At 39.1% G+C, this 17,425-nt stretch overlaps 1 protein-coding gene across 1 annotated transcript; it reads left to right on the forward strand.

Moving 5' to 3' along the window:
* The first annotated feature begins 10,416 nt into the window (after positions 1-10,416).
* LOC138892889 (uncharacterized) lies at positions 10,417-15,515 on the forward strand. Its single transcript, XM_070176642.1, has 10 exons — positions 10,417-10,713; positions 10,765-11,092; positions 11,180-11,281; positions 11,348-11,613; positions 11,761-12,002; positions 12,153-12,941; positions 13,694-13,758; positions 13,827-13,938; positions 14,142-14,517; positions 15,219-15,515. The coding sequence occupies exons 1-10, from the start codon at positions 10,417-10,419 to the stop codon at positions 15,513-15,515; spliced, it is 2,874 nt and encodes a 957-aa protein (XP_070032743.1).
* The last annotated feature ends 1,910 nt before the right edge of the window (positions 15,516-17,425 follow it).

A 17,425-nucleotide genomic window follows, 5' to 3' on the forward strand; every position in this document is an offset into this window, starting at 1 on the left:
TCCATTTGATCATCCTCAACGTCCACATCCACCAAAGGTAAGTTTCCAAGCTCATTGTTTGCCGTGATTGTACCTACAATTTCTCAGCACGTTACTAACACGGAAGGAAAAAAAGATATTCCCAAAAACACAGCTAAATATATAACTAACACCGTTTTTAGCTCCCTAGTAACGGAGCCAAAAATTGATCTCGTCCAATTTCACACCTCAATTCAAGGTTATAAAACGATCGATGCAATAATAGTACCCAACAAGAGTCGGGGTCGAATTCCGCCTGGAGCTATTTATGGGAGTTAGTAGTATATATCGTATCGTGAGAGTTTGAATATCTAAGTTTACTCTTCCACAAAATGGGGTTGTTTTAAAGTCTAATTTAAAACTACAATTGCAAGTTAGGAAATAAAATTAACAGATTGTTTTTGTTGTTTTTCAAATGTTGTAAAAATCCTAGGGCTGTGACGTTCACCTAGGTGTTTGCCTAATGGGATATAAACCTTAATGCTTGTTTTATTGATCGGAGTGTATTATAGCTATCAAAACTCAATTACCCACTCAATACCTCTCGGCCAGAGAGTGATTTTGCCCACTTTGGCTTTCTCAAGTCCAAATGGGTATTGAACAAAACGGTTGATAAAAGCTTAAGTCGGATTATTAATATCTCTAGGCTGAACCCTTTAATTGAGATTATCATTCTCTCGATTGACCGAATTTCTTGTTAGCCAATTTTTCCTAGACTAAGTCTTTCTTTCTCAAGTTAAGACCAAGTCAAATAGGCATGAACTAATATTTGCAACCATTAATTCCACAAATAAAAGCAAGAACATGGCTAAATAATAAACACTCAACCATAAACAAACATTAAATCAAACACCCATTAAGTTTACACACTAGGGTTGGGTAACAACCCTAGTAAAAATCTAGCTACTCATGCTTGAAATGGAAGAAATAGAAGAAGAAATGATAATTAAACTCATATTGCAAGATCAAAATGATAAAATCTAAGTTAAAATAGCTCAAAATATGAAAACTACTAAAAAGAGTAAAAGGAAACGGCTACTATAGCATCTGATATCAAAAATTGACCAAAAAATGTGAAACTAGTCTATTTATACAGGGCTGGAAATTTTGAACAAAAATGCCCTTCGGGAGGTTCTGCGGCCGCACAATTCCATGTGCAGCCCGCACTTTTCTTCAATTTGTTAGGATTGGAAGTCTGCGGACACATAATTCCGATCTGTGGCCGCAAGGCACTCTTTCTGCGGTCCGTACTTTTACATTTGCAGCCACACCTTGCTCTTCTGCTGTCCTAACTTTTACATGTGCGGTCGCACCTTGATCTTCTGTGGTCCGCACTTTTACATCTGCGGTCGCATAACTCTTCTTCTGCGGCCGTACAATTATTGTGCGGTCCGCACTTCTGGGGGACTTTGAATGCACCTTCTCTGAACTTTGCTCTGGCTTAGCTTTTGCGGCCACATAATTCATGTGCGGACCGCACTTTGCACCAAAGTATGATGGCTTTTCCTTCATAACCTGCAACCACAAATGATATTCTGCGGTCCGCACTTCTGAGCTTCTGTGCCTTTTATGTCCTTGATTTTAGATTACTCCTTTATGAGTTGGATTTCATCTCGGGAGTTCATTTTCCATTATTCCTGCAATGAAGAACATTTCATTAGTTTTCGGGAACACAATTAAATGCTTGAATTTTGGTAGAACACTTGCACAAGAATACAGGTAAATAAATCACCCATACTACTCTAAGAAGATGCATCCTGATGTTTTGACCATTTACATGTATTTGCGTGTACTTGCCTTATGTGTGAGAGTTATCTTGTTGGCACGTAAGTTGTCTGTGCAGTCATGAGTCATTATTAATGTTGGCATTTGAGTGGTCCGTGTGGATATTGGATATTGTCACTCCCTTGGCACGTGATTCGTCTGTGCTATTATGTATTGTAATATAGGTACAAGATGCCAAGTGATTAGGGTTTACAAATTGGGACCCGTGATTTTGAGGTTTGGTACCTCGTGGAAATTCTTGGATAAACCTAGTGTGAAGGCGGTTGTTCTTATTGAGTTGTTACTTGTTTTCCTTTATTTGGTTTCACTGGATTCAAAATGTGTTTAGCTTACTCTACAGTGTTATTACCTGTTGTGTCTCGTTGCTAACTGTTGTTTTTAGTTCCTACTACAAACATTGTATTATTATTGCCATCATGCCTAGCGTTATATTGATATTTTTCCATGTCAATTTTACATTTATACTTGTTCAGGTTGTTTAGTCCAGTGGGTGTCTTGACTGGTCCTCGTTACTACTCCATCGAGGTTAGTCTTGATACTTACTGGGTACCGTTGTAGTGTACTCATGCTATGCTTCTGCACATTTTTGTCCAAATCCAGTGCCTCGGATGTTGCTGATTAGTAGCTAGTTGGTCGAGCATTGCTGTGGAGACTCAAGGTAAACCTGTCGTTGCGTTCGTAGTCCTCGGAGTCACCTTCTGAAATTTCATCTTGTACTGTTTAATTCTCTTCCAGACCAGTTGTATTTAGGGATTTTCTAGCAAACTCAATAGAGCTCATGACTTGTACTACTGGTTTTGGGATGTTATTTCATGTTGTAAATGTTGGGTTCATTTAGAAATATCCGATTTCTTCTTAATAGTACTGTTGGTTAATTTCTATCAATTTATTCAATAAGTTTAGGCTTACCTAGTCGTAGAGACTAGGTATCGTCACGACATCCTACGCAGGGAAACTAGGGTCGTGACATAGGAGGATCCAACTCATATTTTCGGGTAGAAGTACTCTTCGCTCAAGCTATTTTACATTGCTTAACTCAGGTAGAACTTTTTGCCTAGGGGGATCTAGCTCATATTTCAAGGTAGAAGTAATCTTCGCTTAGGCCGTTTTACGTAGCTTAACTCGGGTAGAACTTTTTTTCCTAGGGGCATCCAGCTCATATTTCCGTGTAGAAGTACTCTTCACTCAGGCTATTTTACGTAGCTTAACCCATGTAGAACATTTACGCCTAGGGGGATCTAGCTCATATTTCCGGGTAGAAGTGCTTTTCGCACAGGCTATTTTACGTAGTTTAACTCGGGTGGAACCTTTTCGCCTAAGGGGATCCATCCCATATTTTCGGGTTGAAGTGCTCTTTGCTTAGGCTGTTTTACTTAGCTTGACTTAGGTAGAACCTTTTTACCTAGAGGGATTTAGCATTTTCTCAGTAATACGGGGCACCAACCCTTGGTTACGTTAGCTTAGTGATACAGGGCACTAACCTATGGTTACATTTTATTTTAGTGATACATGGCGCCAACCCCTAGTTACATTCCTTTTAAGTAATACAAGGTACCAACCCTTGGTTACATTCCTTTTCAGTAATACGGGGCAACAACCCTTGGTTACGTTCCATTAGTGATATAGGGTGCCAACCCCTGGTTATATTTCTGGTTACATTCCCTTTTAATAATACAGGGTACCAACCCCGAGTTACATTCCTTTTCAGTAATTTAGTGTAGCAACCCCCGGCTACGTTTTATTTAGTGATACAGGGCGCCAACCCCTAGTTACATAACTTTTCAGTAATACAAGGTACCAACCCCTAGTTACATTCTCTTTCAGTAATACGGGGAACCAACCCTTGGTTGCATTCCATTAGTGATATAGGGCGCCAACTCCTGGTTATATTTCCTTTTAGTGATACTGGGCGCTAACCCCTGGTTATATTCCTTTTTAATAATACAGGGTACCAACCCCAGGTTACATTCCTTTTCAGTAATATAGGGAAGCAACCCCTGGTTATGTTCCCTTAGTGATACAGGGCGCCAACGCCTTGTTACATTTCCTTTTAGTGATACAGGGAGCCAACCCCTGGTTATATTTCCTTTTCGTGATACAGGGCGCCAATCCCTAGTAACATTTCTTTTTTAGTAATATAGGGTACCAACCCCTGGTTACATTCCTTTTCAGTAATACTTGGTACTAACCCCTTGTTACATTTCCTTTTGGTAACACATGGTACTACCCTGTGGTTGCATATCCTCGCATAGCTAGTTTATACTACTTTCTCTGTCTTCCTTTCAATAAATTAGATAGCATATAGTTTTCTTCAATAACTCACAAAATTTTCCTAGTGCAAACTGGGCCAGGAACTTTTGTTCGTCTTTGATGGCTTTGTAGGCCCTGCCGTAGAGCACATGTGAAGATTAAAAGTTGCAGTTTCAGTTTCTCATAAGAAGAAAGAAGTCTTTCGATCACTGGATAGTTGTAGTTAGCTTTGATAATGTGTCAGCAACTCAGCGTCTCAAGATTCATCTTTTCAATTTCAGATCAGGAAAGCAAGCAACTGAGATTGAGTAATTATCTTTTTTTTCAAAGAGCATCAAGATCCAATTTAAGGTCAACACAAACGGTCAAGTCAAGAATCAAGATTTGACTCCACAAGACATATAGATAGGAATTTTGTAACTCTTAGCTTGCATCATATGTAGCTCTCTTCTATTTTTCTTTTGATGTAATCAGCAAGTAACAATAATAACAACAACAACAGCAACACCGGTCTTAAATCTAGTGTCTGTTAGTCCCAACTATCAAATTTTTCCAAAACTACACTGACCTGGTTCCTTTATAGCCAAGGATATGTAGGAAAGCTCGGAAGCAAGGTTCGGTCACCTTTTTCCAAACAAATGATTTCATTGGAGTGATACATGAGCAAAATTAGCTATGGTATTCACTTAGTTTACACGAAAACTCTTCATGTTCTCGAATAAAGAGTGGTATATGTAAATATCTAATTTCTGCTCTTTCTATTTCTCCTACATTATATTTTATCTAGGTTTATTGTGTGTGTTTATAGACTTTAGAATTAGATTATTAAATAGTTTTGTTACGGGTTTAAGGGATTGGGTTGATGCTTTGTTTAGCCGAAATGGGCCAAAACAAGCCCACAAAATCGAGCCCAATACCGGTCCAACCAAGTGGTCCGAAAGCAGAACCAAAACGATGTCGTTAGGACATTAAACTACGTTGTTTCGCTTAGTAGCCTCAAGATTAAATCTCACCCATCCATTTCCTCATGATCCAAAGACCACCATTCAATCTCCCTTCTAATATTTAAAACCCCAATTACCAGATTTCTGCCCCCATTTTTGCCCTAGTTTCTTCTCTTCTCCTTCTCTCTTCACTCTCTCTCGTCCCTCCGCCCACTGCCGCACTGCTCCGCCGCCGGAAACCGCCCACCGGTGGCGGCCAACTTTTAAACACCCCTAAATTACACCAATATTCTCCTCTCTTTATCCTCTACCCATATCCAAACCCCAAATCCCCGAAATCACCCTTAATCTCACCAAATCTACCTAAATCCGAAAAAACCCTAGCTGCCGCCACCCTAAAGTCCGGCGAGATCTAACCTTCCACATCCCGTAATACATACATACATGGATAGATCTCCTCGAGATCTATCCTTTCCTACCCATTTCACCCCTCAAAAGCCATCCACCACTGTCGACCACCTCACTGCCACCGCTGCTCCACCGCTGATCAGTGGCCTCAACACCATTAAGTTTATACCTTTCTCCTTCTCTCTTCCTCTTATTTTCTTATCTCCAACCCGAAATCGCCAGTGTCTCACGTTTTCACCTCCGCATCGGCTCCAAACAAGGTTGTATTATTGATGTCATAGAAGTCGCACCTCGATTCACTGGATTTCATGGTTTCTATGAGTATCAACAATCGAATTTTGCTCGGACTGCCTTTGCTCGACATCCACGACCCGTTCTTGTTGTTCGAGTTAACATTGTTCCCTCATTGGTATGAATCCTAATCTCTTTCTCTTTGTATTTGATTTTCTGTTACCTTTGTGATTGATTTTTAGGCCTTGTTATTTTAAGTTTAAATTCTGTTAATAATCGTCTAGGTCGTATTTAATCTAGTTTCTGATTTTTGTCTTTGTTTAACTTAATCGGTTTCATTAGTTTTACCCCTACTGTTAACATGTATTTTGGCTTAGATATGAAATTAGTTTCAGTTTCAAGTTTATAACTTTTTAGCTTCTAATTGCCGTTTCTTTTAAATCATGCTTAATTATTCATACTAATTAACTAAAATTTCAGGGTTCAGCATGTCGACATAACTATTTTTCAGTTTAGTTGCTTGTTTGTTTAAGTCATTTTCGGATAGTATAATTAGTTGTCTAAATCAGATTGAAGGCTTCTAGCAATTTTGTTTATGTCTATCCCTTTGAGTTTGATTGTAGTTTGTTTGGTTTTAAGTTCCGACTAATTCATGTTTAGTATTTCTGATTTTGTCTTTGAATAGTTAGTTTTCTAATTGCTTCACTATTTAATAAGCATTTAGCTTGGCTTTAATTTTGTTAAGTTATGACTTCTCTTGTCGATTAATAGTTCAAATTGTTAAGTCTAGTTAGGTCATTTTTCTATTTTTGATTTGTTTTGAGCAAGTAGATTAGTGTTGTTGGTTTAAAGCTGAAGTTTAGTTAAAATCAATCATGATATAGGGTACTAGTAGCTTACGTTTTTGCTAGTAGGGTGGCTGAAATGACTTTTTTCCTCGCTTCTACTACAACAGATTTTCAAGCTGTCCTTTCACCTTTTGGAGAGCCCTTTGAACAATGTTTAGCATACAATATCAGTAGTGCCCTTCTTTGCCTACTTAAGGGACGGTTCTTTCCTCACTACACACACATTTAGACATATCATTCACTCTAAGAAAAACACAACTTTGAAAGTAAAATATAGCAGCTGGACACTTAATAGTAAGCTGAAAATTGTGAGCTTTTGTGAGTGAATCTTAGAGTGTAAACCTTTCAATAAAAAATAAGAATATCTTAGGTGATTCTTGAAATTACTAGTGATTAGTTTCAAGTGTTGTTTGCTCATATTTTCTGGGTCATTTCTGCTGGGTTTTCAACATTTTTACTCCCGATTTGCTGTTGTTTCATTGTTTTTTTGTTGTTATCGTTTCTGCTCATTTCACTGTTGTATTATTACTCTGCAAACTAGGTAATTCCTACGTTTTTGTGTTACATATTTTTTATAGTAATAAGAAGAATCGAACTTGTCCGGATGGCTGAAGCATGTCATACTTGATTTTTGCTTAAGAATGAATGCTGAACCCATGTATAAAAACATATAAATATGCAGTAGTTATAGGTTTTATTTTAGAAGACATCTCTCTACTTATTGTTATCTAGTTGTTGAAAGTCCATTTCTCACCTTATTGTACTTAAAAGTTTTTAATCTACTTTAGGTGAGCATGTTGTAGATGTGAATCTAATTTCTTTAGTTTACCGTGTTCGCATTTATTAGCTTGCTTTGGCATCGCCTTTCTTAGTTAAATTGTTAACCTTCTCTGAAGTTATTCTTTAAATATAAAAATATCCTTGTTGAATTTTGTTTGAATCTTTGTTTCGTTTATTAGCTTTATATTTCAGTGAGCTTTTATCATATTTTGGTTACATCATTTATTAAGGTGAATTGTTTATTAGAATCAAATTTGGCCAGTTTCATGGTTAGGTTGAAATAAAGTTTGTTTTGTTGGATTTAAAAAGGGATTTGGGGTTTAACTGCTAATAGGCTTCAAGGATTCATATTCAACGCTATATATACTGATTTGGCCCATTGCTACCAAGTATCCATAAGATGATTTCTTTCCTTAATCAATATGCTAGCCCCTTTTCCAGAAATAAATAAGTGGCCTAATGCCATGGAATTTCAATAAGCATAAGCTTAGCAAGTTCAACGCTATAGGTTAGTTAAATAAAATATAATAGTAGTATATCCTCTCCTCTTGAATAATTAATTAAATAATTTATTCACTTTTAATAATTAATTTAGCACGCTAGGCAACTTGTAGGCGCGCTTTAACTTTTTCATTCTCGGACTCGCTTGCATTGCATGATGTTTAACAATCATTAAATTAATTCAATAGTTTTATACCATATCCAATAGTGCTAATTAATTTCTAATTTAATCAATCCCTAGCTATAATCGCGGATTCGCTTACGTGGCGCGATGGTTGACATTTATTAAATTCCAAAAATAATTAACTTCCTCAAACGTAGTAATTTTTCCAAAAGTAATAACATGCTAATAACCCTTTGTCATGATTGCGGATTCGCTTGCGTAGAGTTGTTATGACAAAATTAATAAATTTCGTCTCGATCATGAATTCACTTGCGTAGTGTGGTTATGACATCTTATTATTCAAAACATTCTTTAGTATTTCTAATAATTAAAAAATGAAAGCGGACATAGGTAAAACATGAAAAATCAATAAAATACAGTTTATCCAAAAATAATATAAGCCAAATGTAGTCAATAAAGTGACTGTGCTAGAACCATAGGACTCGGAGAATTCCTTACACCTTTTCCTCGGTTAACATAATTCCGTATCTGGACTTTATTTTTGCAGACCATTAATAATAGAGTCAAATCTTCCTTTGATTAGGGATTCAAATAAAAGGTGACTTGGAACACCGAAAAATCTGTAAATAAAATAATCCCTACTCAAGTTTGTCACTTTAATTGGAAAAACTCTTTAACCCACAATTCATAATACATGTATCTTTTTGGGTTAAAAAGGGGTGTGACAGCTCTAGCGATTCTGCTGGGGACTAACCAGAATTCAAGCTTGTACATGTTGACTTTTGATAGGTTACAACTATCTTACTTTATGTTTTGATGATCTAACAAAGTTACTGCCAAGAACCAGATAAGGAATTAATTACATATCCTTAAGACCTTAAGATCGAAAGGTTCCAGCTTGGAATATGCTTACACTCTTCAGTGTCAAAGGAACAATAGAGGGAACATATAACTATCGTTTCCCGAGGAAACAGTACAAGTCAACTTCCCCAGTTGTAAAGTTGCTGCCTGCACACGCTACAGTGCAGAAACAGTGCAGCAGTCAACTTTATGGGGAGTGGTCTGTTACCCACCTTGCTCACGTCATCCTAGCGATGTCACAAATGCATTATTAACACCAAGGAAGATAAAACAAATCCCTTGTTCACTTAGAGAAATCATTGAAGCTCTCACGCAGTCATTGATGATCAAGAAATCAACTTTCAAGTGCATTAAGACCAAAGAACAACACTACTACAAACCAATTCTCCACAGCAAGTCATTGTATGTCCTTAGTTGAGTTGTAACTTTATAATAGTTCTTAAATTATATTTCCTACTTAGCTTGTTCAGATGTACTCTGTAGGAAACCTTTTTGTAAACCTTAAACCTTTGTGTTTGAGTCTTGGCTAGAGTTAGTCAAGTTGTAAAGTCTTTGTAATAGAGTTATTACAAAGTGTTTTGTAATAGAGTATTACAAGTTAGTGAGGGATTAAAAGGTTAATTCTTAGGTTGCATAGGTTGTAATATAAACATTGCTCAGTATTGAAGTTGAAATCTTACAAGGGCAGGTCGTGGTTTTTAATCCAGTTGAGCTGGAAATTTTCCACGTAAAATTCCTCTTGTCATTTACTTACTGCTGTGTGCGTGTGTTCTAAGTGGAACTAACAGAGAACCTGGTTCTCTATAGAGTTTGGTCGACCCTTATATTCTATCTATTGGTGTCAGAGAAGGCACTTTCTATCAGGTTAACACCTAGAAAAGATCCTCATGGCTGCTCCTCCAAACTTCGAAGAAGGCCAGTCTACTTACAGACCACCTAGGTTCAATGGACAGTATTACGGATGGTGGAAAACTAGGATGCACGACTTCATCATGGCTGAAGATTCTGAGCTATGGGATGTCATATGTGACAAAACCTTTGTTCCCACCAAGAATCTTGGCGACCCAGCTGTAGCCATTCCCAAGACGAGGAAGGAATTCAATGACGCTGATCGAAAGGCCATAGAAAAGAACTTTCGTGCAAAGAAAATTCTTGTTTGTGGCATTGGTCCTGATGAACATAACAGGATATCAGCATGCCAATCTGCAAAAGAAATCTGGGAGGCTCTTGAGACATCTCACGAAGGAACAACACAGGTTAAGCAATCCAAGATCCACATGCTCACAACTGAGTACGAGCTCTTCAGGATGAAAGATGATGAATCCATCCAAGATATGCACACTTGCTTCACCTCCATAATTAATGAGCTTCACTCTCTTGGTGAAATTATTCCAAGAAATAAGCTTGTAAGGAAAATCCTTAGTGTTCTGCCCAGTTCTTGGGAAAGCAAAGTGAATGCCATTACAGAGGCGAAGGACTTGCAGACACTGACCATAGATGAACTTGTTGGCAATCTAAAAACATATGAAATGAAGAAGAAGAAGAAGAAGAAGGACAATGAAAGAAGAAAACCCAACAGGAGAAGAACATGGTCCTCAAGACAGACAGCAATGATTCAAGTGGTGAGGATGGCGATATGGCTTACTTGACAAGAAGATTCCAGAAGATGGTTCGCAGGAATGGAGGCATTCCAAAAAGGGGAAGTTATAGCAAGCCAAAAAATTATGACCTCTATCATAAATGTGGCAAGCCAGGATACTTCATCAAGGAGTGCCATCTCTTAAAGCAAGATCAGTATAAAAACAACTTTGACAAAGTAAATAAGAGGAACCCGATTCTTGATAAACGCTTCAAGAGAAAGAATACAGCTGACCATGTTATAAAGCGAGTTCTTGCTGCATGGGGAGACTCCTCCAGCGAATCTGAAGAAGAAAATGATCATGGTGATAGTTCAATGATGGCAGTAGAAAGTGAAGCAACTGAGTATGACTCAATCTTTGCCTTGATGGCTCAGTCTGATGATGATGAAGATTACGACGATGATGAGGTAAATTTTCTGGATGTTCGGAGAAATCTGAAATTTTATTCTCCTAAAAAACTCATGTCTTTGGAAAATGTGTTAATTGATGCTTATCACAGTCTTATAAATGATAATTATGCTTTAACTGTGGAGTTAGAAGAATCAGAACAAACTAGAGATGAGTTAGTAATCGTGGTTGTTGACTTAAAGGAAACAATTGAGAACCTGAAGAAAGAGAAGGATGCCTTAGATGAAAAAATTGCAAATATAGAACATGAAAGAGATGATCTAATGGTCGCTGTGGTAGACCTAAAAGAGACCTGTGAGTGTGTAAGAAAGGAAAAAGAAATCTTAGATTAGAGAGTTACTAACATTGAGCATGAGAGTGATGACCTATTAGTGGTGGTAGTGGACTTGAAGGAAACAATTGGAGAACCTAAAATAGAGAGTAGGCCTGAAAATTCTCAAAAGGGAAAGGAAGTTGCAAGCGAGGCACACATTAAGCTTGAAAGTGAGTTAAATTCAATGAAGTCTAGTCTGTGTGCTGAGCTTGAGAAAAACAAATAACTTCATGAAGAATTTGGAAGAGTGAAGAGTGATCTTGAAAAATCACTCAAGTGGACCTGGCCCTCTGATGCTATCACTGCCATGTACACCAACAATGGGGGAAACAGACAGAGGATTGGGTTCCAAAGGGAAAAGATTCCCTATAACCTTCATAGCAAGTATGTTACTGTACCCGATAATTGGATTTGCACCCACTGTGGAAACACTGGGCACTTTAAAGAAAACTATAAGACCAGATTTCAGTCACAACAGAAAAATATAGTTTTTGCTGAGAAAGTAACTACTGGTAGGGAACCTGGTCCCTCATATAAAAAATGCATGATGCCTGCTTGGACCAGAAGATCCCTCATTCACCTCTTTCCTCATTTTAAGGGACCCAAACCCGTTTGGGTCCTAAGTCTGACTCATAATTCTCCTGTGCAGGGAACAGTAAAGGAAAGCAGCACACAATGGTACATGGATTGTGGCTTCTCAAAGCACATAACTGGAAGTATAACTGATTTCCTTTCATTTAAAGCCCTGCAAAGAGGGAGTGTATCCTTTGGTAATGGCAAGAAAGGATACATTCTGGGACTTAGAAGGATTGGGAAGTCTCTCTCACACTCAATCGAAAATGTGTTTCCTAGATCTGTGACAAGGGAAACAAGGTGGAATTTGTGTCACAAGTATGTACAGTCACAAACATAGTGACTAGTGAGGTGGTGCTAGTAGCAAAAAGATACAAAAATATCTATGTTGCTGATTTTGAGTCTCTGTAGATTGGTGATCTCAACTATCTAAGTGCTATTAAACGATGATGCTGAATTATGGCATAGGAGGCTGGGTCATGCAAGCTTCACGTTGCTAAACAAATTGGTCAGGAAGGACCTGGTTCGTGGTCTGCCCAAGTCAAGTTTCAAGAATCACAAAGTGTGTGATGCAAGTGTAAAAGGTAAGCAAGTCAGATCTTCATTCAAGCCCAAAAGGGAAGTCAGTACCTCAAAGTCACTTAATCTTCTTCACATGGATCTATGTGGACTCATGAGGGTGGCAAGCAGGGGAGGAAAGAAATATATTTTCGTTATAGTCGATGATTACTCCAGATTCACCTGGACCCTGTTTCTCAGAACCAAGGACGAAACCTTTGAAGTGTTTGTTGCTTTCGTCAAAAGGATTCAAGTAAAGATGGGTAATAATGTAGCCTGCATCGGGTCTGATAATGGGATAGAGTTCGACAATGCCAAATTTGATGAGTTCTGTACTGAAAATGGTATCACTAACAATTTTTTGCCTCTAAGAACACCTCAACAAAATGGTATTGTGGAGAGGAAAAATAGAACTCTTGAAGACATGGCAAGGACAATGTTGATTGACAGTGGGATCACAAAGAATTTCTGGGAAGAAACTGTCAATACTGCTTGCTACTTGATGAACAGGTGCATGATTAGGTCCCTTCTGAATAAGAATCCATATGAACTACTGAATGGAAGGAAGCCCAAGCTGACACATCTAAGGACCTTTGGGTGTAAATATTTTTTCCTCAATAATGGAAAGGAAGCTCTTGGAATATTCGAAATCAAGAGTTGCATTTGGGTCAGGAGCACATTAAGGGAAATATCCTTGAGGTAGTCATATAAACCTCCCGAGCATGCAGGAGTTTCCAGGTAATAATGCCTGAGCGATTTGCAGAAGTATCATTGAACGTCGCCCGTCACATATCTGCATACTTAAAGAGGATAAACCGCAATATTGGGGTCAGCCATAGGAATAAGTGCCTTTACTACAGTAATGCCGGTGGATTCTCCTGTAGAGATCAGAGTCTTCTTTTAGTTGGAAGTCCACTTTGATTATTCTTTTGTTGTCTTTGAGTCTGTAAAAGTCTTTTGGTGTTTTGAGTCTTATTATTTTTCCTTTTATCTTAAAAGGTCTGTTTAAGTTGAGTCTGGTCTTGTTTAAATGTTTGTCTTTATGTAAATATTGTTTTTGAGTCTTGTATCAAATTGGTCATGTCCTTGAACTATGTAATGACCTGATGACATGATACGTAGGCAACCTCCAAAAGGTTCGATCGAAATATTTTTCAATGTCTCTAAAATGAGGGATAAAAATGAGGTGAGTGAAAAGAAAAGCGAAAGAGAGAGAGAGAGAGAGAGAGGAAAAAATAAAAGCGCCAATAAGCATCAACCTTATAAGCCGGAATGAAACATGAAGCCTCCAAAAGCATGTTAGAAATGGTGATAATGTTAGAAGCATGGCATATTACTTGTGATTCATATCTATAAAATGCCTAACCCTAACACGTTTGTTGTCTCTTTTATAGTAAACTTAAGGTGGTTAGTTTGTGGTAAAAACTGGCAACACGTCATTACTTTACCAGATCTAAGGGAAAGGTAGCAATGACTAACAATGATAAAATTGAGTTGGTCACTAATGACCCCCAAGGTCAGTCAGTTGAGAAAGAGTCGGAGGAAGTAAGAAGATTGAAACAACAACTGTCTAATGTGTATCAGGCGTGGGTCTTCGGGCAGCCTCCGCCTTAGGGTCCCTCAAAGGGAACTGCCACCGTACCCCTGGCTACTCAACCACCACTCTATGCAGCGAGCGATCATATCTAACACCAAGGTATGTGCGAAATTACAGCTTCCCTGTTGCCCCTGGTACCTCTAATGTGCGACCTCCAGCCGCACCAGCCAGGAACACCCCTTCGTCATATCTGGCGTGCCGGTATATACAATCCCGCCACGACCTCCTATGACGAGGCCAAACAATAAGACACCATCTTATGCTTATGATGGCCATTACTACTTTCCAAATATGGCTTTCAGGGTCTCGACTCCATATAATCAGACTCCTCAATATGAGTCACCAGAAGAAACTGAAAAGGCTGCCAAGACGAGTAAGCCAGATGAGATGGCTAGAAAAGTGAAAAGTCTTGAGCAGAACATAAAGAACATTCAAGGACTAGGTGGTCACAAAAGTGTTTCATTCAGTGATCTATGCATGTTCCCTCCCATCCATTTTCCACCAGGGTTCAAGACCCCAAATATTGAGAAATATAATGGACACGGCCAGCTGAGGGGTGCAGGAGGAAAAGAAGAATTGTTGATGGCTTATTTTGACGAAAGTCTGATGGGGGTTGCCTATGAATGGTTCATTGACCAAGATATCTCCCACTGGCACGTGTGGGATGACATGGCTCAGGCATTCATCAAACAACTTTAGTACAATATTGATATTGCGCCAGATCGCAATTCCCTATCCAATATGAAGAAAAAGCCGACTGAAAGCTTTAGGGAGTATGCCATCAAATGGAGGGAGCAAGCGGCTAGAGTTAAGCCAACCATGGATAACCATGAGTTGCTCACTATTTTTCTGGAGGCTCAAGATCACGATTATTTCCAAAACATGATGTCTACAATGGGAAGCGATCAAGATAGGGAAAATTGTTGAAAATGGCCTCAAGACTAGCAGAATTATAAGGCATGCTGCCCTCAAAACTACCACCCAAGCAATCCAAAATGGGTCGGAAAGTTTGGCAAAATAGAAAGAAGAGAGATGAAGGGTCCATGATGACTTCAGGGTCTAGAGAAGTTCAAAGAGGGGCATCACACCCTTATATGCAAGTTCAGCAGGGGCAGTCTAGCTACCCTCAACATTATTATCCTCCACCAATTCCTGAATATTCTATGGGCCCACCACAATACACAATGTTTAATGCCCGAGCTTATGGTCGGCCTCCCAATCAACTGTTACCGGTGCCATCTCCAAGGATTTCCCGACCTCAGCAGCAAATTTTTTTGGCACCCTAAAATGCTTACCCCAGGCAGGATTATGGTCGAGAGTAGAGGCCGGTGGAAACTTTTACTCCATTGGCTGAATCATACTCTACTCTGTTCCAAAAGTTGAAGCATATGGGCATGATTGGACCGATTGCTCCCCACCATATACATCCCGATACACATGGCTTTCAATCAAATGCTAGATGTGAATATCATTCAGGTGCCCCGGGGCATAACACTGATGACTATTGGACTCTGAATAAAGCCATAGAAAGACTCATAGCTGAAAAGTTGATTGTGGTGACAAATGACGAGAACCCTCCTAATGTGACAAATAACCCATTGCCAGCACACAATGATGTTCATTTTGAGGGAATAATTGGCCGAGATCATGAATACAAGCAGGTTGGTCGAGCATAAATGACAGTGGGAACGATTTAAGAAGGAATAAGACTGGAAGTAAGTCCAAGCCGAGATGTGTCGTTGATTGTGAAAGGCGCCCAGAGCACAGAGAAGGCAACTTTATTTGTTCCAAAAATCTCGAGGTTGGAAGTCCGCTCCAGTGTTCCAAGCCAGAGGTTGTAGTCCTAGGAGGCCACCCCATCATGCAGAATCAAGGTGGTACAAAAGGTATAACAGAGCCGATCCTAATCAAACTCGCCATGCAACCCCGTTTGAAAAGCACCAAAACCATTCCTTCAAACTACAACAAAATTGTGGTGACCTACAAAGGCAAGGAAATCATAGAAGAAGTGGGGGAAGTTGGAGATTTGACTCGATCGGGTAGGTGTTACTCTCCAGAAGATTTGAGAAAGGCAAAGCAAATCAGAGAAGGCCAAATGCCAATAAAGAAACTAGTCATTGAAGAAGAGGCGGAAAAGTTTTTGAAAAAGACGAAAGTTCAGGATTACTCAATCGTTGATCAGTTGAGAAAGACTCCTGCTCAAATCTCTCTGCTATCTCTACTCATACATTCAAAAGAGCATGCCCGTGTAGTAATTAAGATCCTGAACGAGGTACATGTCTTAGAGAAGACCACAGTGAATCAGTTTACTGAGGTAAACAAAATCACCTTTACTGATGATGAACTCCCCGAGGAGGGAGTAGGGCACAATATGGCTTTGCACCTGACTGTCAAATATGGAGGGCATTATGTAAAGCGTGTCATGGTTGATGGAGGCTCGAGCGTAGATGTATTCTCTCTCTCTACCTTGTAACGTATGAAGATCAATATAGATAGAATCCAACCCAGCAATATTCGCATCCGGGCTTTTGATGGCTCAGCGAGAGATACCATTGGGGAAATTAGCCTCACCATGACAATTGGGCCAGTTGATTTTGAAATTGTATTCCAAGTAGTGGACATGGAAAATTCTTATAACTTTCTTCTTGGAAGGCCATGGAACCATATGGCTCGAGGAGTTCCATCCACTTTGCATCAGATGCTCAAGTTCCAGCATGACAGGAAAGAAATTATTATTCACGGAGAAGATGAGTCATCCATTTATAAATACTTGTTAATCTCGTGTATTGAGGCCAAGGAAGGGAGTGAGTCCATTGTCTATTAGGCTTTCAAAGTGGTTGTTGTGGACCATGTTGAGGAAGTAAGGCCCATTTTGCATTCTCGTCTTTCCGCCACATCTGTAATGGTGGCTGCATTTATGCTGAGACATGGTTATGAGCTAGGAAAAGGCTTGGGGGCATAACTGTAAGGAATTTCGAAACCCATTTGTCCCTTTGGTAACAAGGGTAGTTTTGGCTTTGGCTTCAAGCCAAGATAAGCAGATGAAGACAAATCCAAGCACCGTAAAAGGCATGGGTGGGTCTTGCAGAAATCATTCCCTCACATTTTCTACACTTTTGTCAAGCCACGACTCCAAAAGGGTCAAAATTCCTCGCCGCAGGAAAACATTGATGAAATTTGCCATGTCCTCAACCAGATGTTTTCTGAAGGGAATTTGATCGAGGCTAGTGAAGGTAATAGTCGTGCCGATAGGCAACTAATTGGTCCAGACACCATGCTCAACAATTGGGAAGTAACTCATCTCCCCAAGAGGAAGGAGTCTTGGTAGTTTGCTTGTGCAACTTCTTTTTGTATTTGGGTTACTTTCAGGGTTGTAATCCAAACATCTCAGTATGATTGCTTTGTTTTGATGTTAACCCTTCTATCCTTTCAAATTCAATGAAATGCAGTTGAGTTTCTTATTAAGCTCTGTATCTTTTCCTTTTTTCTAATTCCTATCATTTTGTTTCCATTTTAGTTTTGTTAATGCTGGCTTTAATAACATGACATGTATGCAGAATTCACGCCCAGATCTTAAAAAGCTGTT

Source organism: Nicotiana tomentosiformis, chromosome 5, assembly GCF_000390325.3.
Source record: "Nicotiana tomentosiformis chromosome 5, ASM39032v3, whole genome shotgun sequence".
In the NCBI taxonomy this organism is placed as follows: domain Eukaryota; kingdom Viridiplantae; phylum Streptophyta; class Magnoliopsida; order Solanales; family Solanaceae; genus Nicotiana; species Nicotiana tomentosiformis.

Excerpts from the sequence above, each read along its gene's own strand:
- LOC138892889 (XM_070176642.1), top strand. The coding sequence starts at position 10,417 with ATGGTTCGCAGGAATGGAGGCATTCCAAAAAGGGGAAGTTATAGCAAG. Across the intron at positions 10,714-10,764 it reads GTGATAGTTCAATGATGGCA|TCTGATGATGATGAAGATTA; the intron begins GTAGAAAGTGAA and ends TTGATGGCTCAG. Across the intron at positions 11,614-11,760 it reads ATATAGTTTTTGCTGAGAAA|GGAACAGTAAAGGAAAGCAG; the intron begins GTAACTACTGGT and ends TCTCCTGTGCAG.